Source organism: Panthera onca, chromosome B1 (assembly GCF_046562875.1).
Source record: "Panthera onca isolate mPanOnc1 chromosome B1, mPanOnc1 haplotype 2, whole genome shotgun sequence".
In the NCBI taxonomy this organism is placed as follows: Eukaryota; Metazoa; Chordata; class Mammalia; order Carnivora; family Felidae; genus Panthera; species Panthera onca.
Window position 1 is genome coordinate 161,874,813 of NC_138342.1, and position 24,675 is coordinate 161,899,487.

The window sequence follows — 24,675 nt, forward strand, 5'->3', positions numbered from 1 at the left end:
ATCCCAAGCAGGCTCTGAGCTGTCGGCACAGAGCCTGGACGTGGGACTCAAACTCATGAAACTGAGATCATGACCTGAACTGAACCCAAGAGTTGGGAGCTTAACCAAATGAGCCACCCAGGAGCCCCAGCAAATTTGTTTTTAATGAAGTCTACAAATGATTTTCATTCCTAAAAGTCATATTATCTTGGTATATTACCTTGGTAAATATTATCTTGGTAAATACAGACTTATCTACAAAAGAACAAATCATCCCATTAGACATAGAAAGAATTTGTTCCCAGTGCCTAGAACTTACAAGTGTAAGCCATTCATCATTGTCGTGGACTTTACAATCTCTCTACAACAAATAGATATTCATTATGATTAAAAGTAAAGTCACTAGGAGAGCATAACAATTCAAAATGTGTATGCACATAACAACAGACCTCAAATTACATGAGGTAGAAATTGACAGAAGTGAAAGGACAAATAGATAAATTGTTAAAATAATTTATTTAAGCATTCTTCTCTCAATAATTGATAGATGAAGCAGAAAACTCAGGAAATATGTTGGAAACTTGAGTGGAACTGGCCATAAAATTGATTTAGTCAACATTTGTAGGAGATGACACACAATAGCAACAGTGTATACATTCTTTTTAGTGCAAAGAGAACATTGAAATGGAAGAAAGCAGTGCAAGAAATGACAATGATAAAACAGGAAAAACTGAACAAGGAAATCAAACCATAAGAATAATAAAAATGAGCATTTTGATTCCTAAAATGAAAATTTTATTCTATGCTGAGTTAAAAATGATTTTTTATTTATTGATTTACAACTTTTCCAATTAACCTATTTATAAGGTCAATATAATTTACTGCTTATTCCAAAGAATTAGAAATGTTATCAATCTGAATCATATAAACCACTTTTGGAAGGAAGTAGATGAAAGCACATGGAAAGATACAGGTATTTTATCTTGATCTTGTAAAGTATGATTTGTACAGATGAAACTGTACATGGGTCTACAATAAAAAACTCAAAGTAATCCATTAAGGTGAGACACCAATGAAATATTTTTTTAAAAATAAGGCATGACACTGTTTTAGTTTATGTTTAATTAATGTAAATAAACCATATAGTAATGTGGACAAGGAAAGTTTAACATAAAGAATTACCAACTGTAATGGGGACTAGAATAAAAAATAAGAAGTAAAGAGATCTCTAAAAACCAGGAATACCAGATAAAAGAAGCATCCAGCAGATCTAGTACTGGGATGAAGAAGACAGTCTCATCATCCAGGGTTGAGATCCCAACCTTGTTAGAAGGGGTGCAGAAATGGATGTCTGATAGACAGCAGGAAGTCACTATGGTGCTGTACCAACAGGTATTGCTGTAAAATTTCTCTTTGGAACTTTCTGAAAATCTGCTTAGTCAGGAAAGCTGTTCACAAAGAGGTATCTCAGAAAGCCACTCTGCTATGAAAGGAGAGGGACCTGAATTATAGGAGGAAACTACTGGCTAATGGGTGCTAGTGACCACCACGCACTCAAAGATCTGTGGACTGAAGAATCATCAGGCACTGAAGGACCCTGCTGGTGCAATTAGCTGCACACTGTTCAGGAGCCTTCCAAACTAGCCCCCTGGAATTGGGAAACAAAGCTCTCTTCTCATGCTCTCCAGCACCTTCTACTGGGAAAACTTTAGTACCATTTGGCAAAGGAATAATTTATGGGCCTAGATTCATTTGCGCAAAGCAGGTAAAAGATTTCTTAGAAGCTGGGTGCCAATGCATCAATAATGGACTAAGTCTACAACTTTGATTGTTCAGCTTTCATTTGCACACATTTAAACTCTGGTAAAATAAAATTACCCTGTGTTTCTACTTAACAAGATTCAGCCACCCTTTTTACAAATGAAGAAATTCTCACCTTTGCTCCCAATTGAGGAGACACATAATCACAAGAGCCATCATGTCCATTGCTAGCTATATTAATTTCTCCTCAAATTCAGTTACAGTCCCAATGAATACTACGTTAACTAGAGATTAAATTATAAAGTTAACTTCCAACAACTTGTAGGTAAACTAATAGGAAGAAGGAAAAAGAAAAAGAAAGTGGTTAGCATACACAAATAAACACATTGCATACATATAGGAAGCAAAGAGAAAGTATGCAAAATCACTATTGTCTTCATTAGTAAGTCATGATTGCTATCTATAGCTTCCCCCCCCCCCCCCCCACTACCTATTCCCTGTTCCCATGGCTTTCACCCAGAACCTTAGCTTGCTAAGGATATTTACAAACTGAAAAGAACAAATATTTATTCTGAAAGGATCTGCATCTTTAATTATACTCTCTTTTGGTTGCTATAATAATCAGCTAGGTTCAAGACATAGCCCTTCTTGCTTTCCTTGGTAAAAGCAACCAATTTTCTTTTGGTATTCAGAGTCAGTCACTCCAGCCACTAGATGAGCCTATGTTTAGTGGCATAAGAATTTCAACGTATCCATTTGGAAGTTTCATCTTCCAAATTAGTGGAACTATTATTATGTCCCTTTGTTAGACCAATTTCCTGCCAACGGTTTAGAGTTAAAGTTACTGAGATGGAAAGCATAAATGTGTATCTTCCAACTAGACTAACTGCTTTCAACTGATAGAGCTATACAGTAAAGTATATGCTAAATCCAAGTACATAAATCCATTGTTGCACTTTGCTGCGAAATGTTTCTGTATCAAAAACAAGGCTGCTATACAGGTTTGTCAATTTTGTTTATCTTTTTAAAGAGTCTGTTTTTGGTTTGATTGATATATTTTATTTTTTATCTATTCTTATTTATTTTATTTCACTCTAATCTTTGTTATTTCCTTTCTTCTGTTCAATTTAGGTTTAGTTTCTTCCCACCCGCCCCCCCACCCCAGTGTCCTAGGCGGATGGTTAGGATATCAATTTGAGATCCTTCTTCTTTCTTAATATATGCATTTATAGATATAAATTTATCACTTATTTAGCTACTTTTTATTATGGCGTGTCTTCATTTTAATTTAAAGTATTCTCTGGGTTCATGTTTATTCCTTTTATGACCCATATAAGTTATTTAAGAATGTGATATTTAATTTCCACATATTTGTTAGTTTTCCCAAATTTTTGGCAAATGATTTCTAATTTCATGCTATTGTTACCAAAAAGCATACTTTTATTTTTTGTAAACTTTTAAGTTAATTGAGACTTTTTTATGGCCTAGCATATGGTCTAGCCTATAAAATGTTCCATGTGTACATCAGAAGAATGTATATTATGTTGTTGTTTAGTGGAGAGTTTTACAAATGTCTGTTAGGTTTAGTTGGTTTATGGTGTTTTCAAGCTTTGTATTTCCTTGTTGATCTGCCTAGTTGTTCTATCCATTGTTGGAAGTGGGATAGAAAAAGAAAAGAAATACCCAACTACAATTGTTGAATTGTCTATTTCTCCCTTCATTTTTATCTATTTTTGCTTTGTGCATTTTGGTGTTCTGTTATTTCATGCAAGTATGTTTACAAGTGTTATATCTTCCTGTTGAATTGAACCTTTTATTATTATAAAATGTTGTTCTTTATTTCCAGTAACAATTTTTTGTTTTAAAGCCTATTCTGTATGATATTAGTATAGTCACTGAGATTTGCTTTTAGTTGCTATTTGCATGATACATCTTTTTTCATTCTTTTATTCCCCATCTGTTTGTACCTTTGCATTTAAAGCATGGTACCTGTCGATATATTATAGTTGTGTCTTGTTTTTACCATTCTTACCTTGGCAATCTCTACCTTTTATTGATAGTCTCTATTTGATATGATATTGTCATAATACTTCTATTTTTTCATATTTACATTTTTTATTTTTAAAATGCTTTTTATTTTTGAGAGAACACAAGCAGGGGAGGGGCAGAGAGAGGGACTGAGGATCTGAAGCGAGTTCTGAAATGGGATCTGCACTGACAGCAATCAGCCTGATTTAGGGCTTGAACTCATGAACTGTGACATCATGACCTGAACCAAAGTCAGATGCTCAACTGAGTGAGCCATCCAGGTGCTCCTCATACTTCTATTTTTTAAACCATGGTTTCCTTCAAAAATTCTTTGAACATAATTATGATGTCTACTTTGAAGTTTTTCTGTTTATTCCACTATCTGGTCACTTTCACAAGTAGTTTCTATGGCTTGTTTTATTTCACTGTAATGAGTTCCTTAGATCTTGTGGAAATAAACAAAAATCAAACAAATGAGAACAAGCAAAGTCTACTTATTCCAAGTAGTCATACTTTGGTATACAGCTACCATCACTTGAGTTTTGGCAGACACTCAAAGGCAGGCAGGAAAGTGGGAAAGGTTTATATGGTGGAACAAAGGGAAAGCTCAGGTATGCCCTTATTGTTGGCATGAGAAAGCTGTAGGTGAACTAACTAGTAGTGTTGAAACATTTTATGTTTTATGTTTAGGAGTGCATATTTGACTCTCTCTGGTTGGTCCTAAATTGGAAGGAGAGACAAAAATTAGGTAAGCTGACAGTTGTTAATCAAGTCCTGGCCATTTGGGGGTGACTGTTACATAAGTTATTGTTTAGCTTCCTGGATTATTACTGGAGATAGCAAGGTGCCTTCCCACAAAGTCTGACTTGCAGCAGGCTGGCTTTCTGGGCTATTTCTTGCCAAACTGGGGGTTTATTTCCTGGACAGATTACAGAGGGTTGTGTGACACATTTCTATTTTTATATATGGTCTAGCCTTTGTCCATTTGTATATTTAGTGTCTTTGTCTATAATTGCAGTTTTTCACTAAATTTAGGGAAACTTTAGTCATTATCTTTTCAACTGTTTTTGTACCTATTGTTTCTTCCCATTTCTCTGGGACTCCAATTAAACATATGTTAGATACATTGTCCCACTGGTTGCTGCAACTATATTTAATTTTTAAAGCTTTTTTTCTCAGCTTTCTCTCATATTTGATCACTTCTACAGGTCCATATTCTAAGTATTTTTTAAACCTTTTCTCTTGCCTCTCCAATGTGCATTAAGTTCTACCTGGTATATTTCATTTTAAATATATTTTTTGTTCTAAAATTTAGACCTGGCATTTTTATAACCTGTATTTCTCTGCTGAATCTCCTTATTGTGTCCAAATTTTCCTCTATATTCTTGATCACATTTTTAATATCTGTTGTAATTCCTTTATTTTAAAAATAATTGCAAAATGCTTGGTTGTTTCAGGGTCAGTTCTCTTTTGGAATTTTCTCATAACTATGGAGCACATTTTTCTTTTGTTTACATACACAATATTTTAAAATCATACCTTGGCTATATTCAATGATACATTGTGGAGCTTGTGACTTTCTTAATTCTCGCTCTCTCAGACAATTGACTGGAGTGAGTTTCCAACCTCTACTCTCTTGTGTTTGGAGACAGCCAAAAATCTCTCCTTAGTTCTTCCAGTTTTTCTGGTCTTAGTTTCTGCTAAACTACTTGAGATTTCTTTCATATAGTCTCAATTTAGATGTAAGTAAATAACCTACACTGAAGTTGGTTAATAGCACCCTGTTTTAAGACCTCACTCTGCCTCCTCCTTCCCTGAATATATCACATCCCAGTTTTTAGAAACTGTCAAATCTGGTCAGTAATTTGTTATTGTTGTTGTTGTTGTTGGAACATTAGCTACTTTACACTGCCCTGTGTTGGGGAGTGCTCTCAGGTGAAAACACACACAAATGCAAATATCAGAAAATGCAGTTTTCTTCTTTCTAGTGTGGATTCCCTGCTCCCACCTTTACCTGCCTGCCTTCGTAGATGTAGTTAAAACATTATTTTTCCGAAGTTTATATTTGTTATTAGTGAGAGAGGTTTTTTTTCTTTTTTTTTTTAATTTTTTTTAACGTTTATTTATTTTTGAGACAGATAGAGGCAGAGCATGAACAGGGGAGGGGCAGAGAGAGAGGGAGACACAGAATCTGAAACAGGCTCCAGGCTCTGAGCTGTCAGCACAGAGCCCCACGCGGGGCTCCAACTCACAGACCATGAGGTCATGACCTGAGCCGAAGTCGGACGTGTAACCAACCGAGCCACCCAGGCGCCCCTATTAGTGACAGAGTTAATGCAAGCTGTTCTGCCATTACACTCAAGTAATTTTGAAAAGAAAAAAATGCTCTTTTGGATTTATTTTTTTTACCTCTATCTTGCAAACTTAAGTCAAGAGGGTGAAAAAATAAATTTTTTATTATTTTACTTTGATCCTAATGACTACAAATGTTAGGTTTAATTTATAACAGGAAAAATATGGAAGTGTACTTAATTCTCTTTGAACTTGGGAACTTTTTGTTCAGTTGAGCCAAATGCTTATTTAATAATCTTATAAATCTGTTTTGGAAACAATATTTGACACATACACACAAATAAACATATATGTTTTAAATATTTGAAAATAGTTCCTTTAACGTGAATTATTCTAATAGAGGTCTACGTATTTTATCTTTATTTTTCAGAATTTTTGCTACTACCGAGGGTTTATTGAAGGTTATCCAAATTCTATGGTGACCATTAGCACATGTGCTGGACTCAGGTTGTGTTATATAATTTGATAATTACAAAGTATAATATTGTCTTAAAGTTTTTAAATTTTTAAAATTATATTCAGGGGTTCTAAAATGAGGCATGACTTATTGTGGGAAATTGTCAGTGGAAAAGCACAGTATGGAAATTCTTGTAGTATCTCCTACCCAATCCTGAATTAATATTTTTGAGATATTTATAGACTATGAAATATTAATTGCTAGATGAATATCAATAATGTTACTATTCTGTGCCATTCAGTAAGTTTGTGGATATTCAGTAACTTTTTCCTACTTTACCATCTAAGACCAAGACTCAAAATAATCTACATACTGTTAAAAAAAAACTGTTCCAGTATAATTTTGTTATTTATTTTATTGACTTTAAAAATGCATTATTTTATTTATTTACTTATTTTTGGAATTTGTAGGGGTTTACTACAGTTTGAAAATGTGAGTTATGGGATTGAGCCCTTGGAGCCTTCAATAGGTTTTGAACACGTGATTTATGAAGTAAAACATAAGCATAAAGGTGTTTCTTTATATGCTGAGAAGGGTATTGAATCAAGAGAAATGCCCTATAAAATACAAAGTATAGAGGTAGGTGATTAATTGAGTAAACTATGATTATTGCTATGCAACAATATAAACTATATTTTTCTAATGCACAAATTATTTACATTAATATACATTATAGGTAGATGTACCAGAAACTTCATGACTTATATTGTAAGCCTCAAAACTAGTCATTCAATTCTCTAGAACTCCAAACAGGCATTTTCCACTGTTAGTAGCAATTTTTCTTGGGATCTGGACCTTTATTGTCTGCAGATGCACTCCTTTCTCCATATTTATTATGTCAAAATGTTGATATAAATAACATATAAAGAAATTCACATAAATATTGAAGATATATACCTAGAGTCCTGAGGAGAATCACCAGCATCTTTTAAGGCAATGGCCTCAGGAGAGGCAATTACATTTTCCTCAAGAAAGACAAGGTTAATCTTCCTATGCAGGGATAGAGAGGCTGCTTCTACTGGCAAAGAAGACTCATCAGGATTTAAGGGATCAGTGACTCCTAGCTTTGTCAGAATCTTGCTATATGTCTTTTTTCCAATTTTCAGAATCTCATTGCTTCCCAATTAATGTGCACACTTTAACAGTAGACACCTGTAAGATTGAACATTCAATTTGTGTTATAATTCATCCATTCATATAAATGAGATTATGAGTTTGGTTTTCAACACTCTCAGCTCTGCAAATACAGTAGTTAAGGGTCTCTTTCAGGGCATATATTTCTTCAGACAAACATAACCAACAAGATGCCTATATATGTTTATGTGTGTGTGATTGTATCAGGTCTACCCATTATGGAGCGTAGTCTGTTTTACTCAAAGTCCACCATTATGAATGTTTATCTCATCTGAAATCACATTCACAGAAACATCCAGAATAATGTTTAACTACAAATCAGTGTATTATGGCCCAATCAAGTTGACAGATAAAATTAACCATCATACCAGAGTTAGAAAATTCATTATTATATTTCTTCTAAAACATTTATTAATTTCTTGCATTTTAATTTATAATCCAATATAATTTAATTTTTGTCCGGAGTGAGGTAGTGTTCTAAATTCATCATTTTTTATTTGAAATCTAGTTTTTCCAATTCTTTTTCTTTAAAAAAACTAATCTTTGGTCCACTGAATTTTCATGGCTTCCCTCCCCCCCCCCCCCCCCCCCACCGCCTTGCCAAAGATCAGTTGACCATAAATGTTTGGGACTATTTCTGCACTGCAATTACGTTTTATCTTTATGTCTATTCTTATGCTAGAACCACACTTTTATTTGTTTAACCACTATATCTTTGAAGTATGTTTTGGAATTAGTAAGTGTACACTCTTCAGAGATGTTCTTTTATGAGATTGTTTCGGCTATTCAGGGTAGTATTCATTTCCAAATACATTTTAAATTTTATTTTCAATTCCTTTAAAGAACCAGATGGTGTTATGTTGATTTTGTAGATTGCCCTGGGAAATATTGCCATTTAATAATACTGACTCTATCTGTGAACACTGAATAGCTTTTTGTTTTTTAATTTCTTTTTGCAATGTTTTGTATAGTTCAGTTTCTAAGTTGTCATCAAAACTATTTTTGTTAAGTTTATTTCTACATTTTTTATTTAAATATTATTGAAATTTTAATTTTTATTTCAAAGTTATGTTTCTAACTATTAGTGTTTGGAAATTGTTGATTTATATATACTGATTTTGTATCCTGCAAACTTGTTTAAATTGTTTATTGGTTTCTTATCTTATTGAGGTTTTTGTAGTTTTCTATGTATAAGGTTATGTTATCTTCAATAAAGACAGTTTATGTTCTTCCTTTGCAATTAGGATACCTTTCATTTATTTTTCATTGCCTAACTGCCCTAGTTAACACCTCAAGTATAATGTTGAATAGGTGAGAAAAGATATCCTTGTCTTGTTCCAATCTTAGGAGGAAAGGATTCAGTCTATTGCCATTAAGTATGATATTAATGGTGAAATACAATAAAAAAAATCCCTGTAATTTATGACTCACTTTACTCTCTGAAAAAACTCTCCTGTTTTTCATTCTATCCCATGTTTTCTGACTTTTCCTTATAGATATACTCACATTCTAGGTACTGATATTTCCTTTGTTAGGTTTCAGATTTTTATTTGTCATATACCTTTCCATAGATTTGTCTGCTGTAATTTACAGATCTCCCACTTTCTTTCTAAATTTCTTCCTGAGTTATCCCATATTGGACTTAATGATCACTCAAGTTAAAATACACAAACACACATTATCTATCTACTTATTTATGTATATCTATCATCTATATATCTAAGTAAGTTTGTAAGTTTGTATCTATCTCTCAAATTTTATCTTCATGTCCCTTCTCCCTCCCTGAATATTCATACCAATGACCTTTGATATCTTTTAAACTTAAACCTTTAATCCATCTATATTGGAATTGGATCATCTGGAGGTGTTATGTGATTTTCTTGCTTAGATCCAATTCTCTAGTATTTACTTGACCAAAGCAAACTTTCCTGCAGTTGGAATCATCTTTATGTAACACATAACTAAGAAATTTGTCTCTGTATATGGCTACTTTCTCTTATCAAATAAAATAACTTTAGAGGTCTTTTGAAATCAAGTTATCTGCTTTCAAAGCTATCAACTTTTCCAACACATAACAATTCCTGGCATTAATTTATGCAACTTTGTATTAAACTTTTATTTGGCCAGAACGGACTATGTATTTTTTTCTGCATGAAAGCTTATTGTTCCATAAATGAGTAAATAAATTCTTGTTAACTAAATATAACCAATTTCAATCTCAAAGAAGACAGTGATCAAGGATTATTTCAGTGAATGTTAGCCAACACTTATTTTCCTTAAAACAAAGAAATAGATTTTAATCACTCAATCCATTAATGTATTATTTCTCTCAAATAATTTAAATGTTTACTTTTATCCTCAGGTAAGGTAGTGTCATTTCTTGTTTAGGGACTTTAATAAAATGATAAAGTTCTATAAGCAAAACTTCTTTGCAATATTTGGTGCTTAATTTTGGAAGTAATAGTAAGAAACCAGTTAGACAATAAGGGGATTTCACTTGCATTTTTAAAATGAAACCCTTAAATCTCCAAGACTTGGGCCAAGAAAGAGAATTTTAAGGTGAGGGGGAATTTAAAGTGAGTAGTCAATCATCTTTAAATGTGTCTTTCTGACCTTTCTCAACTTTTTTTTCCCTTTAAATTCATATAACTGTCACTTTTCTGATCTCCACTAAATACCAGATTTGTTGTTCCTCTTTAATTCTCTTTTTTATGCATTAAGGAAAGCATTTTAATGAAAACGAAATGCTTTTGAAATTTCAAGGGATTAAATATCAGTGTAAAGAAGAAAAAGCACACACTAAAATGAGCATGATAACATTTTCCTCAATTTCTGAAATTTGGTCCTCCTTTTCTACTTCTAAATATTTTCCTGTGCATGTAGATGATATGCTATTTTAGTAACAAAATATTTTGAGTTATCCACACTATAGTCTTAAAGTGCTTGCAATGTCTGTCTTACATGTTTTCCCCAGTGCATTTCTCCTGCATAAAAACTGATGAAAATAAGTAACATTTTATTGGTAGTAATTATAACAATTATTATTGTATCCCCATGTTTGGGAAACAATCTGAGTCGCATAAAAATAAGCCAGCTTTCAAACACCGTTAGGCTTCACATTTATGCCTAATTTAATTACTATGATCTACATGGATCACATCATATCCAGAATATACATCTTGAGATTTCTATGATCCAATTTAAGAGTGTTAGTTATTTTGATTCTCTATTGGCTAGCATTTTTCTGAGGTAAATTATACAAAAGTTAACTTTATCCTTTAAATGAAATCCCACTCCTCTAAACACAGATGTGTCCTCACCTTTTAGGGATACAGAAAAAAAAAACATAGTACCACATACTACTGTATAATAGGATTTTTAATCTAATTAAACACATACATCTTGTATTGGGAAGTCAATTGAGAAATAGAAACAGAGAAAATAAGATGAATAGACAAGTACCAATGAGAATATGGACAATGGAATTAGAGGAAAGTTTTCCTTGAGTGAATTAAATATTTGATCAGGTAGGGGTGCCTGGGTGGCTCAGTCGGTTGAGCGTCCAACTTCATCTCAGGTTATGATCTCATGGTTTTTGAGTTCGAGCCCCGCGTTGGGCTCTGTGCTGATAGTTGAGGGCCTGGAGCCTGCTTCGATTCTGTGTCTCCCTCCCTCTCTGCTCCTCCCCTGCTCACACTCTGTCTCTCTTTCAAAAATAAATAAGGATTAAACATTTTTTTTAAATAAATAAAAAATAAATATTTGATCAGGTAGAAAAGATGTGACAAAGGCAAGATTTCTGAAAATGATTCAGTGATGCCAAGTTTTGCTTATATTATCTGGTTCTATTTTTTATATATAAATCAGATTTTACGACATCGAATTCATGAAGTAGTGGTAAATATTAAAATATTTAAGTAATTCTTCAATTTTGATGTAAAGTTTGTGGATTTTTTTCAGCCACTCTCAGAGTTCTCTCAGTATATAGAAATGCATGTTGTAGTTGAAAAAAATTTGGTAAGTATATTTTAATTTATTTTACGTCCATTTATTTTAGCAATGAAGGTTTATAAAAAAGTTGGAATAAATTTTTAACAAATGACCATAAATGACAATTTTTGCTTTATCGCTGCTTTAATGTATTTTAAATTACTACTATCAGTAAATTGAAAATAAAATATCTATAAACTTATTCTTAATTTTATATAAATAATATAAATAAAAATAATTGCTACCTTTAGAATAGTTTCTTAGTAATTTTTATTTATAATTTTTATTTATCTTTTCTATTTCCCTAATGCTTGGCAATGCCTGACCTTTTTACTGTCCCCAAAGTTTTGCTTTTTCAGAGTGTCATGTAATTGAAACATATAGTGTATGTTTTCAACTTTGCTGCATGCCTTTTCCTGGCTTAATAGCTCATTTCTTTTCAGCACTGAATAAAATTCTATTGTCTGGATACACCACAGTTTATTTAGTCACTCACATACTGAAGGATATCTTGGTTGCTTCCAAGCTTCCAAAATTATAAACCAAACTGCTAAAAACATCCATGTGCAGGTTTTTGTGTGGACATAAGTTATGACTACTTTGGGTTAATACCAAGGAGTATTATTTCTAGATCATATGTAAGAGTTTGCTTCATTTTGTAAGAAAATGCCAGAATTTCTACTAGAGTGGCTGTACCATTTTGCATTTGACACTTTAAATATATTATCCTAATGTCTTCTGACCTCTGAGGTTTCTGATGAAGAAAATGACTGATAATCTTATCATCCCTTCTATGTGATTAATTACTTCTGTCTTGCTGCTTTCAGTATTCTATATTTGTCTTTAGGTTTTACAGTTTGATTACAATGTCTTTGATTATAATGTGTCTTGTGGTTTGTTTTTGGATTTATGCTTCTTAGTGTTGTTGAGCTTCCAGGATTTGTAGGTTCATGTATTTTATCAAATTTGGGAAGTTTTTGGTCATTGTTTCTTCAAAAATAATCTCTATTCTTTTTCAGGGATTCCACAATTCATATATTATTCTGCACAGTGGTATAAGTCCCCCTTTACCCCCCTCTTTGGTTCTTAGTAATTTCAATTATCCTACCCTTGAGTCTGTTGATTACTTCATATGTCTCTGCAAATCTACTGTTGACCCCTTCTAATTAATTTTCAATTTATTTATTGTATTATTCTACTCCAGAATTTGTTTCAAATTTAAAATAATTTCTATATCCTTGTTATTTTTCTCATTTTTTTTCATATATCATGTTCCTTTTTTAAAATTTCCTTCAGTTCGTTCTTTTCCCTTAGCTGTTTCAGTATACTTTATTTTACTTTTCATAAAGTTTCTATTTAAATTCCAGTTAACATACAGGGTAATATTAACTTCAAGGGTGATTCAACACTTCATACAACACCTGATGCTCATCACAAGTTCACTCCTTAATCCACATCACCTATTTAACCCATTCCCTACCCACTTCTACTCTGGTAACCATCAGTTTTTTCTCTATAGTTTGGCCTCTCTCTTTCTTTTTTTATCCCTGTGTTCATTTGGTTTGTTTCAAAAATTACACATATGAGTGAAATCGTGTGGTATTTGTTTTTCTTTGACTTATTTTCCTTAGCGCGATGAGAGCTCCATCATATCATTGCAGATAGCAACATTTCATTCCTTTTTATGGCCAAGTGATATTCCATTGTGTCATTCATCAGTTGATGGACATTTGGGCTGTTCCCATAGTTTGGCCATTGTAGATAATGCATGTATCTCTTTGAATTACTATTTTTATTCTTTGGGTAAATACCTCATGGTGCATTTGCTAGATTGCCTACAGTTTTTTATTTTTAACTTTTTGAGGAATCTCCATACTTTTTTCCAGAGTGGCTACACTGGTTTGTATTTCCACCTACAGTGCAAGAGGGTTCTCCTTTTTCCATATCCTCACCAACACCTGTTATTTCTTGTGTTGTTGATTTCAGCCATTCTGATAGGTGTAAGATGATATTTCAGTGCAGTTTTGATGTGTCTCCTGATGATCAATGATGCTGAGCATCTTTTCATTTGTCTGTTGGCCATCTGGATGTCTTCTTGAAAAATATCTATTCATATCTTCTGACAATTTTTAAATTGTATTATTCTTTTTTTTTATTTTGGTGCTGAGTTTTATAAGTTCTTTATAGATTTTGGGTACTACTTTTTTTGCATATCTTCTCCCATTCCATAACTTGCCTTATAGTTTTGTTGATTGTTTCTTTCACTGTGCAGAGGCTTTTAATTTTTATTAAAATTAAATAATAATATTTAATTAGTCCCATAGTTTATTTTTGCTTTTGTTTACCCAGCCTCAGGAGACATATCGAGAAAGAAGTTGCTGTGGTCAGTGTCAAAGAGGTTACTGCCTATATTCTTCTCTAGGATTTTTATGGTTTCTGGTCTCACATTTAGGTCTTTAATCCATTTTGAATTTATTTTTTGTGTATGGTATAAGAAAGTGGTCCAGTTTCATTCTTTTGCATGTTGCTGTTCTGTTTTCCCAACAGCATTTGTTGAAGAGACTTTTTTTCCCCATTGGATATTCTTTCCTGCTTTGTTGAAGATTAAGTTGTGAAGTTGTGAGTTTATTTCTGGACACCCTATTCTGTTCTATTGATCTATGTGTCTGTTTTTGTGCCAGTACCACACTGTCTTAATCACTACAGTTTTATAACATAACTTGAAGCTATGATTGTGATGCTGGAATTGTGATGCCTCCAGCTTTGCTTTCCATTTTCATGATTGCTTTGACTATGCAAGGTCTTTTGTGGTTCCATACAGGTTTTAGGATTGTTTGTTCTATTTCTGTGAAAAATTCTGTTGGTATTTTGATAAGGATTACATTAAACGTGTAGATTGCCTTGTATACTATAGACATTTTAACAATATTTGTTCTTCCAATCCATGAGTATGGAACCTCTTTCTATTTCTTTATATCCATTTCAATTTCTTTTATTAACTATTTTATAGTTTTCAGAGTACAGGTCTTACACTTCTTTGGTGAGGTTTATTCCTAGGTATCTTATTGGATTTGGAGCAATTATAAATGGGACTAACTCCTTAATTTCTCTTTCTGCTGCTTAATTATTGGTGTATAGGAATGCAACAAATTTCCGTACATTGATTTTGTATCCTGGGACTTTACTGAATTCATGTATCAGTTCTAGGAATTTTTTTGATGAAGTTTTTTAGACTTTTCTATACAGAGTATCATGTTATTTGCAAATAGTTAAATTTTGACTTCCTCCTTGCTGATTTGGATGGTTTTTATTTCTTTTTGTTGTCTGATTGCTGAGGCAAGGTCTTCTAGTACTATGATAAATAACAGTGGTGAGAGTGGACATCCCTGTCTTGTTCCTGACCATAGGAACATTTTTTCCTCATAAAAGATATTAGCTGTGGATTTTTCACAAATGGCCTTGATTATGCTGAAGTATGTTTCCTCCAAGCCTACTTTGTTGAGAGTTTTTATCATGAATAAATGTCTTCAGATGCTTTTTCTACATCCATTGAAGTAATAATATGATTCTTATCCTTTCTTTTATTAATGTGGCATATCACGTTAATTGATTTGCAAATATTGAAACACCCTTGCAACACAGGAATAAATCCCACAATTGTGGTGATTGGTTTTTTTAATGTATTTCTGGATTCAGTTTGCTAGTATTTTATTGAGAATTATTGCACCTATTTTCATCAGGGTTGTTGGCCTGTAGTTCTCTTTTTTAGTGGAGTTTTTGTCTGGTTTTGATATCAGGGTAATGCTGGCCTCATAGAATGAGTTTGAAAACTTTCCTTCCTCCTGTATTTTTTAGAATAGTTTGAGAATAGGTATTAACTCATCCAAATTGGTAGAATTTGCCTGTGAAGCTATTTGGCCCTGGGCTTTTGTTTATTGGGAGATTTTTCAATATTGACTCAGTATTTTTGCTGGTTATTGTTCTGTTCAAGTCTTCTATTTCTCTTGTTTTCATTTTGGTAATATATATGTCTTGGAATTTATCAATGTCTTCCAGGTTGTCCAATTTGTTGACATATAGTTTTTCATAATATTCTTTTATAATTGTTTGTATTTCTGTGGTGTTAGTTGTTATTTTTCCTCTCTCATTTGTTATTTTATTTATTTGGTTCCTTTTTCTATGTCTGTCTGTTTGTCACACTCTCTCTTTTTGATTAAGTCTCACTAGAGATCTATTAATTTTATAAATTTTTTTAAAGAACCAGCTCCTGGTTTCATTGTTCTGTTTTTTTCCCCCAGTTTCTATATAATTTACTTCTGCTTTAATCTTTACTATTTTCTTCTTTCTACTGGCTTTAGGCCTCATTTGTTATTCTTCTTCTAGCTCCTTTAGGTGTAAAGTTAGTTTGTTTATTTGAAAAATTTCTTGCTTCTTAGGATAGGCCTGCATTGGTAAATGCTTTCCTCTTAGGACCACGTTTGCTGCATCCCAAAAGTTTTGGACTCTTGCATTTTCATTATCATTTGTTTCCATGTATTTTCCTTGTTGACCCGTTCATTAGCATGTTTTTTAATCTCCATGCGTTTGTGTTTTTTCCAATTTTTTTTCTTGTGCTTGACTTCATTTCATAGCATGTGGTCATAAAAAGTACATAGTATGATTCAGTCTTTTTGTATTTGTTGAGGCCTGATTTGTAATAGAATATGTGATATATTCTGGATGATGTTTCATGTGCACCTGAAAAGATTTTGTATTATGCTGGTTTGGGATGGCATGTTCTGAATATACCTATTAAGTCCATCTGGTCCAGTGTGTCATTCAAAGCTATTGTTTCTTTGTTGATTTTCTGTTTAGATAATCTATCTGTTGATATGGGTAGGGTTTTTAAGTCCCATGCTATTATTGTATTATTATCAACGAGTACCTTTATGTTTGTTATTAATTGTTTTATATATTTGGGTGTTTATGTTGGGGGCATAAATATTTACAATTGTAGTAACTTAGTGTTTTATTGTCCCCTTTATGATTATACAATTCCCTTTATCTCTTGTTACAGTCTTTGTTTTAATGTCTATTTTGTCTGATATAAATATTGCTACTCTGGCTTTCTTTTGACATCCATTTGTATGATAACTGTTTCTCCATTCTCTCGGTCTCAATCTGTAGATGTCTTTAGGTCTAAAGTTAGTCTCTTGTAGGCAGCACATAGATGTTTGTACCTACTATTTTTTCTCGTTTTTATTTTTAGGTCAGGTTTCCTAGGGTTTTTATTTGTTTGTTTGTTTTTGTTTGTTTGTTTGTATCTTAGGTGAGCATATCTTAGTGGCCAGCCAGCCAATTATTAGGAAGAGGCTATCCTCCAACAATTGAGCTAGTAAGTGTTCCATTCTGGATTTATCTCTGGGTTGGGAATAGTATCCAATATTTAGACAGTATTTTAAGTCAGGGAGGTTTTGAATTCCATGGGACTTTCTCATATCTCTTCTGGTAGTGAGTAATGCCTTAAGTTTATCTATGATGTTGTGGATATCTTGGATCTCTTTCAGTGTCTCCTGAGCCTGAATGATACCTTGTAGTTGTGTATGCATGGAATATTTCAGACTATCAAGAATATATGATGCAGCATATTTGTTGTATATGTTGGCTGTTGCATTCCCTCCACCTCCGTGTTAGATTTCCAGATAGTCTTCTGAGAACTTTTTCAGAAACTAGGAGAAGCACACCTCATTTTAGCTATAATAATGACTTTTAATGTTCATTTGCCACAGAGATTACTACTGTTTTGGGCAATGTATCTGGGCATGCACCCAGGGCATTTTGCCTTTTCTCTGCTCCAGAAAAGCTCATCTTCTTCTGATGACTTATATGTTTTGACCAACCATGGTAGAATAACTACACAACAGAACTTAAGATGGGGATGGGGAGAGCTTCAGGTAAGATGCAACATATTCTCACTATTTTCAACATCAGGTTAGCAGTTTTTCTTTAATAAATTCTTCTAATATTTTTGTATGGCCTTGGTCAATTACTAGAATCTTGAAATGTTTTTTGACAATTTTGTTTTATCATTGCTTATCATGGAAAGGATCCACAGAGCTCATCATTTCACCATCTCAGAAGTCCTGGTGTAATTATTTCTTTAATTCCCCAGTAATTTATGAACTCTTCTTTCTATAGGTTTTACACATTTGCTAGGTATTTTATTTCACTGTCTGTAAGTTAGATATTTTCATATATTCTTATTTTTATTTCTTGTTATTAATAAATTCTTAAATCACTTTTTGTGCATTGGTTTGCCTTTGTTGCATAACAAGGTACCCCAAAAAATTTAGTAGTTAAAAAAAAACTCCAACTATTTATTCAGCTCACAATTTTAAAATTTATTCTGATCTCAGCAAGATTTTCTCTTGCTATACTGGTATCACTTACCTGTCTTTAGCAAGGTACTAATTATACATGAGGTTGGCTGATCCACAGGTGTCTTAGCTGGTATGTTTAATCTTTGCTGCACATGGTGACTTGTCAGTCTGAAAAAAGTCCTATAGTTTTTTATTTTTATTTTTTGGGGGGTTGTTTGCAATGCTAGTAGCATTGACAAGGTCCTTCAAAACCGCAAGAATGGACAACATTCAAGTTGTAAGTGATTTATAAGCCTTTCCTTATATCATGATTGCTAAAGACATCCAAAAAGAGTAACAATGTCCAGCCTCTAATTCAAGGGGTAGAAAGTTATACTTTGCTACACTCCAAAGTGCCATGATACAGGAACAGAAATAATGTAAAGCAATTTGCATTTTCCCTGCTTTTTGCCTGAAAGTTTAACACATTGGTCACTGCCCACTTTCTAATAACACTTGAATCATAATTTTAATGTTTACTAAAATGTTCATTTCAATTCTTTTTTCATTTCCTTGACTTTTCAACTCCAATAATGCTATTCATCAACCTGCCTCAGCCATCAGCTTCTATAATTATACATTATAATTGACTGCTACTATAATATCACTCTTCCATACTCTAATATTCAAGCATTACAATCTTAAACTACGTTTTTTTTTTGTACACCAATCTTTTTCCTCATTTCCAGGTTCCTTATTTTATGCCACCAAGATTTTTATCCATTAATTATATCACTGTTGCATTAACCTCCAAAATGTACTCCACTCTTCCTTACAAACCATGTATATTATGGTTCCCCATTATTGCATTATTGTCACTCCTTTGCAAACATCCTCAACTCACTTGCCATTTTTTCCCTTTAATGGTCTCCCTGGAAAAGCCTCGAACCTGGTTAAATTGAAATGAACAAGTAATCTGTTTACAACTAGAAGGAATACACAATAGGGAATGCTGTCACTTTAATTTCATAAATCTCCAAACTTCATCATGCCTTTCCACTTTTGATTGGTTACTTTGCTGACTCATATTTCACAGACAAAATAGAACAAATCAGGGGAGAAAGTCCACAAACTTTTGTCATTTTATCAAATATTGAACTTGGAATTTGTAATAATATTCTCTACTTTCCTTGATGTTAGTAAGAATGAAATGGTGCTCCAATCTAACATTAGAACTCTGTGTACATTACCACTCACCCACTCAAGGATGTGACAATAAAAAACCAAGCTCACATTATCAATTTTCATCAGGAAATACATGTTATTCTATATTAAAAACAAATAAAACAGTTAACAGTTTCTCTTCTTTTAGCTAACACACCAATATTTTTCTTTAATTTATAACACTTCTTTAAATATTTGTTTGTATTTACTGGTCCCAATTCCTCTCTTAATATTCTGTCTTTAACCTGACCAATCTCATTTTTATTCCTATTTTTATCCCCCAAATTAATTATAATGCAGAATTTATTTCTACCTTTCTAAATTAACTATTTCATTCAAATAACTAATAATACTACTTTGAAGCATTTGATAGGAATTGCTGGCAAATTTTATCAAATGCTTCTCAGCATCTATTATTACATCTGTTATGCAGGTTTTCTCCTGCAGTTTGTTGATGTAATGGATAATGTTTACATATTTTATTGATGTTGCACATTAGTTTACTGGAAAACTACTCTGCTTCATCATCACATATTATTCTTTGATATATTGCTGGAATCTATTGACTAATATTTATAATTTTTGCTTTTATATTAATAACTATGGTTGTTTTATAGTTTTGTTAAATAGATCAATTAACACAGAATAAACCTAAAGACGATTAAAAGACTAAGATTAAAAATTTCATCAGGAGCTTATGAGCTCACAGCCACATTTTATCTAAATTTTATGTAACTGATGATTAGATTCTAATCTAGTGGTTTCAAACTTTGGTATGAATAAGAATCACTCAGGAAACTTGGTGATAAAACCAGTGACACACACCCTGCTGTCCTTCAACAAGCCTCGGTTTGTATATTCTTTGTTCATTTTCCCGGTGATTCTGACATGTACCAAAACCTGAGAACTACTTTCTAAACTGTTCAGAAAGTTCCTAATTCATCTTATAGAAACAAAGGAGTTAATACCAAAAATCTAATGAGGCTAGGACCTTTTTACCTTTTTTTTAAAATATGAAATTTATTGTCAAATTGGTTTCCATACAACACCCAGTGCTCATCCCAAAAGGTGCCCTCCTCAATACCCATTACCCACCCTCCCCTCCCTCCCACCCCCCCATCAACCCTCAGTTTGTTCTCCGTTTTTAACAGTCTCTTATGCTTTGGCTCTCTCCCACTCTAACCTCTTTTTTTTTTTTTTTCCTTCCTCTCCCCCATGGGTTTCTGTTAAGTTTCTCAGGATCCACATAAGAGTGAAAACATATGGTATCTGTCTTTCTCTGTATGGCTTATTTCACTTAGCATAACACTCTCCAGTTCCATCCACGTTGCTACAAAAGGCCATATTTCCATCTTTCTCATTGCCACGTAGTATTCCATTGTGTATGTAAACCACAATTTTTTTATCCATTCATCAGTTGAGGGACATTTAGGCTCTTTTCATACTTTGGCTATTGCTGAAAGTGCTGCTATAAACACTGGGGTACAAGTGCCCCTATGCATCAGCACTCCTGTATCCCTTGGGTAAATTCCTAGCAGTGCTATTGCTGGGTCATAGGGTAGATCTATTTTTAATTTTTTGAAGAACTTTCACACTGTTTTCCATAGAGGCTGCACCAGTTTGCATTCCCACCAACAGTGCAAGAGGGTTCCCATTTCTCCACATCGCCTCCAGCAGCTATAGTCTCCTGATTTGTTCATTTTAACCAACTTATTACCTTTTAAAAACATAAATCAAATTGTATCAATCTCCTGCTTAAGATTTTTGATTAGTTTTTCTTTTATCTTTTTTTAATTGAGGTATAATTGACATATGACATTGTATTAGTTATAGGTATATAGCATAATGATTCGGTATTTGTATATACTGTAAAAGGGCCACCACCATAGGTCTAGTTAACATCTGCAGCATACGGTTCCAAAATGTTTTTTCCTATGATGTGAACTTTTAAGATCTATTTTATTAGGAACTTTCAGATATGCAGATATTATTAGCTATACATACTATACATTACATCCCCATAACTTACTATTTTATAAATGGACGTTTATGCCTTTTGATGCTCTTCACTCATTTTGCCCATCCCTCACCCCCTCTTCGGGAAATCTCCCAATTTTTTCTCAGTATCTATGAGCTTTTTTTTTTAAACTCCACATGTAAATGAGATCTTAGGTATCTATTTTTCTCTGTATGACTTAATTCACTTATTAATTCACTTGGCATAATGTCCTTAAGGTCCATATATGTTGTCACAAATGGAAAAAAATCATTCTTTTTATGGCCAAATAATATTCCAATGTGTGTGTGTGTGTGTGGTGTGTGTGTGTGTGTGCGTGTGTGTACATCTCACAAGTTCTTTATCCATTCATCCATTGATGGACAATTACATTTTTACCATATCCTAGCCAGCATTTCTTATCTCTTGTCTTTTTGATAACAGCCATTCGAGCAGGTGTGATGTTCTGTCTCACCCTTTAAGTGATTTTTTCATTTTTATTCTGTGCCCTTTAAGTGATTTTTTTCATTGTTAATGTCATTATTTGTATGTTTGTATGTATATTTGCCATTTTGACTTTTTCTGTTTCATAACTCTTTGTTCCTCCTCTATTATCTCTTTTTGACATAAGTGCATATTTTCTAGTTTTTAATGTTTTAAAAATTATCTTTTTATTAGAAATAATTGTTTACTCATATGCAATTGTAAGAATACATAGAGATCATTGTTTGTGATAGAGCCATTGCCTCCAAACAAAAACTTTTATTCTGAAGTTTTTACTCTGGAGTATCTCAAACCATCCTGTTCTTTTATTCAATCCTGCAAAATCTGTGATTTTGCCCTATCCTAATTTTAACACACTTTTAAACAACTACTATCTTAATTTCTTTGATGTTGTTTCTGCCCTAGCTGCTATCCAAAAATTATACTCTTAGTCTTCTTTATTAATTGCACATGAGTGAGCTTCTAAATTTGGAATTGAAACATTTACCATAGCTTTGTTATCTCAAATGTTGGCATAAAGTGCTTGAATTATTGATTGTTTACCTTAATTTATTTCTGTGTGTTTGTTGATTTGTGTTGTTTATGACTATTTATCACCAATAGTGTTGGTTTTCTTTTTTACTGAATAAAATATATATTAAAATAAAAAGAATATATAGAGATCCCATGTATCCTTTATTTTTTCCAATTTGTAGCATCTTAAAATATTATAGTACAATATTACATCTACGATATTGACATACATAGTCAAGAAACAGAATAATATGAATATGAGGATCTGTTGTGTGGCCTTTTCAGAGCCACACCCACTTCTCTTTCATCTCTGAAAACAACTACTCTGTTCTCCGTGTCCATATTTTTAATTTCCAAAACGTAATATAAATGGAATCATTCAATATATAACATTCTTGGATTATCTTTTCTCATAAGGCCATTCTGGAGGTTCTTCTAGCCTTAAATACCTCTTTTTTAAAGAAATATTTATTTATTTTTGAGAGAAACAGTGCAAGCAGGGAAGCGGGCAGAGAGAGAGGGAGGCAGAATCCGAAGCAGGGTCCAGATTCTGAGCTGTCAGCACAGGGTCTGGCGTGAGGCTTGAACTTATGGACCACAAGATCATGACCTGAGCTGAAGCCGGTCGCTTAACTGACTGAGCCACCCAGGTGCCCCTAGACTTGACTACTTCTTAAACAAACTTTAAAGTCAATCTTCCTGCTCTTAGTGCCAATTTCTCTTGAAGAAAAACTTATGTAGCCAATCTCAGTATTTTAGAGTCTTCAAGATGAATTAGATTGCTGCACTGGTGTTTCACTTAAATTTCTTAAATCTGCTTAATCATTTATCACTTGTTCTTCAGTTTTCAAATTTTGTGTTTGTTTTGTTTCTTTCATTTGTGCTTTTGAAAATTAATTTTCTATTAATTGCTTTTGATAATTTAACACTTTTAATTTTTTAAATGAGGTTTCAGGAAGGCATGGTTCTGAAGGCATGTATTCAATCTATAATCTTTGTTCTTCACATTTAGATATTATATTTAAAGTAATTTAATGTTTATCTTTGGGGAGGAGAGAGAGAGAGAGAGACAGAGCAGGGAAGGGGCAGAATGAGACAGAGACACAGAATCTGAAGCAGGCTCCAGGCTCTGAGCTGTCAGCACAGAGCCCAATGCGGGGCTCAAACTCAGGAACCACAAGATCATGACCTGAGCAGAAGCTGGTTGCTTAACCCACTGAGCCACCCAGGCACCACTTAAATCTTATAGTTTAAAACTAAGATTTTCTCTCAATAATTATTATTTATTTGATAGTAAAACATATTTTATTTGTAGTGTCTTATTTCAAATTGAGATATAATTGCCATGTAACATTATATTAGTTGCAGGTGTATGGCATAATGACTCAGTATTTGCAAAATATGTATTGAAAAATGACCACCACACATAGTTACACTTTTTTGTAATGAGAATTTTTATGATCTACTCTTTTAGCAACTTTCAAATATGCAATACAGTTTAATTAACTATAGCCATGATGTTATACATTAATCCTCAGGACTTACTTATGGTATAACTGGAAGTTTGTGCCAAGTGATCAACTTCGCCCATTCTCCCACTCCTTATACCCCACCTCTGGAGACCATCAATCTTTTTTCTATATCTGTGAGTTTGGTTTTTGTTTTGTTTTGTTTTGTTTTTAGATTCCACTTATAAGTGAGATAATTCAGTATTTACCTTCCACTGTCTGATTTATTTCACTTAATCAAATGCCTTCAAAGTGCATCCATGTTTTCACAGATGGCAAGATTTTCTTCTTTTTTTATGCCTGAGTAATATTCCATTGCACACATGTACCATATATTCCTTCCCCATCTGTTTACGAACACTTAGATTGCTTTAATGTCTTGGCTATTATAAATAATGCCACAAGGAATCTGGGGGTGCATTTCTATTTTTTGAGTTAGTGTTTTTATTTTACTTGGACAAAAGTCCAAAAGTGGCACCGTTAGGTCATATGGCAGCTCCATCTTTAATTTTTGGGGGAAACTCCTTACTGTTTTCCACAGTAGCTGTTTACATTCCAACCAACAGTCCACAAGGGCTCCCTTTTCTACACATCCTTGTCAACACTTGCTATTTCTTGTCTTACTTAAAACAACTATCTAATTGGTGTGAGTGATACCTCATTGTGGTTTTGATTTAGATTTTCCTGATGGTTATTGATGTTGAGTACCTTTTCACGTGCTTCTTGGTCATCTGTATATTTTCTTAGGGAAAGTGTCTATTCATATCTTCTGGCCCATTTTTTAATTGGATTATTTGCTTTTTTTATTGACTCATATGAGTTGTTTTTATATTTTGTATATTAACCCATTATGTCTTTTCCCATTTTTCAGGTTGCCTTTTCATTTTGTTC

General features: G+C 33.0%; 1 protein-coding gene across 4 annotated transcripts in view; it reads left to right on the forward strand.

Annotated features, from left to right (window-relative positions):
- ADAM2 (ADAM metallopeptidase domain 2) overlaps nucleotides 1–24,675 on the forward strand; it is a 136,229-nt gene that overhangs the window by 20,765 nt on the left and 90,789 nt on the right. For all 4 annotated transcript variants that reach the window (XR_009615995.3, XM_060653513.3, XM_060653512.3 and 1 more), the window contains 3 exons: nucleotides 6,491–6,567; nucleotides 6,988–7,156; nucleotides 11,672–11,728. Coding sequence is in view for 3 of the 4 variants with exons in the window: in XM_060653513.3 (XP_060509496.1) it covers nucleotides 6,491–6,567; nucleotides 6,988–7,156; nucleotides 11,672–11,728 (303 nt within the window). In the remaining variant the exon portion in view is untranslated. The remainder of the gene's footprint in view (nucleotides 1–6,490; nucleotides 6,568–6,987; nucleotides 7,157–11,671; nucleotides 11,729–24,675) is intronic.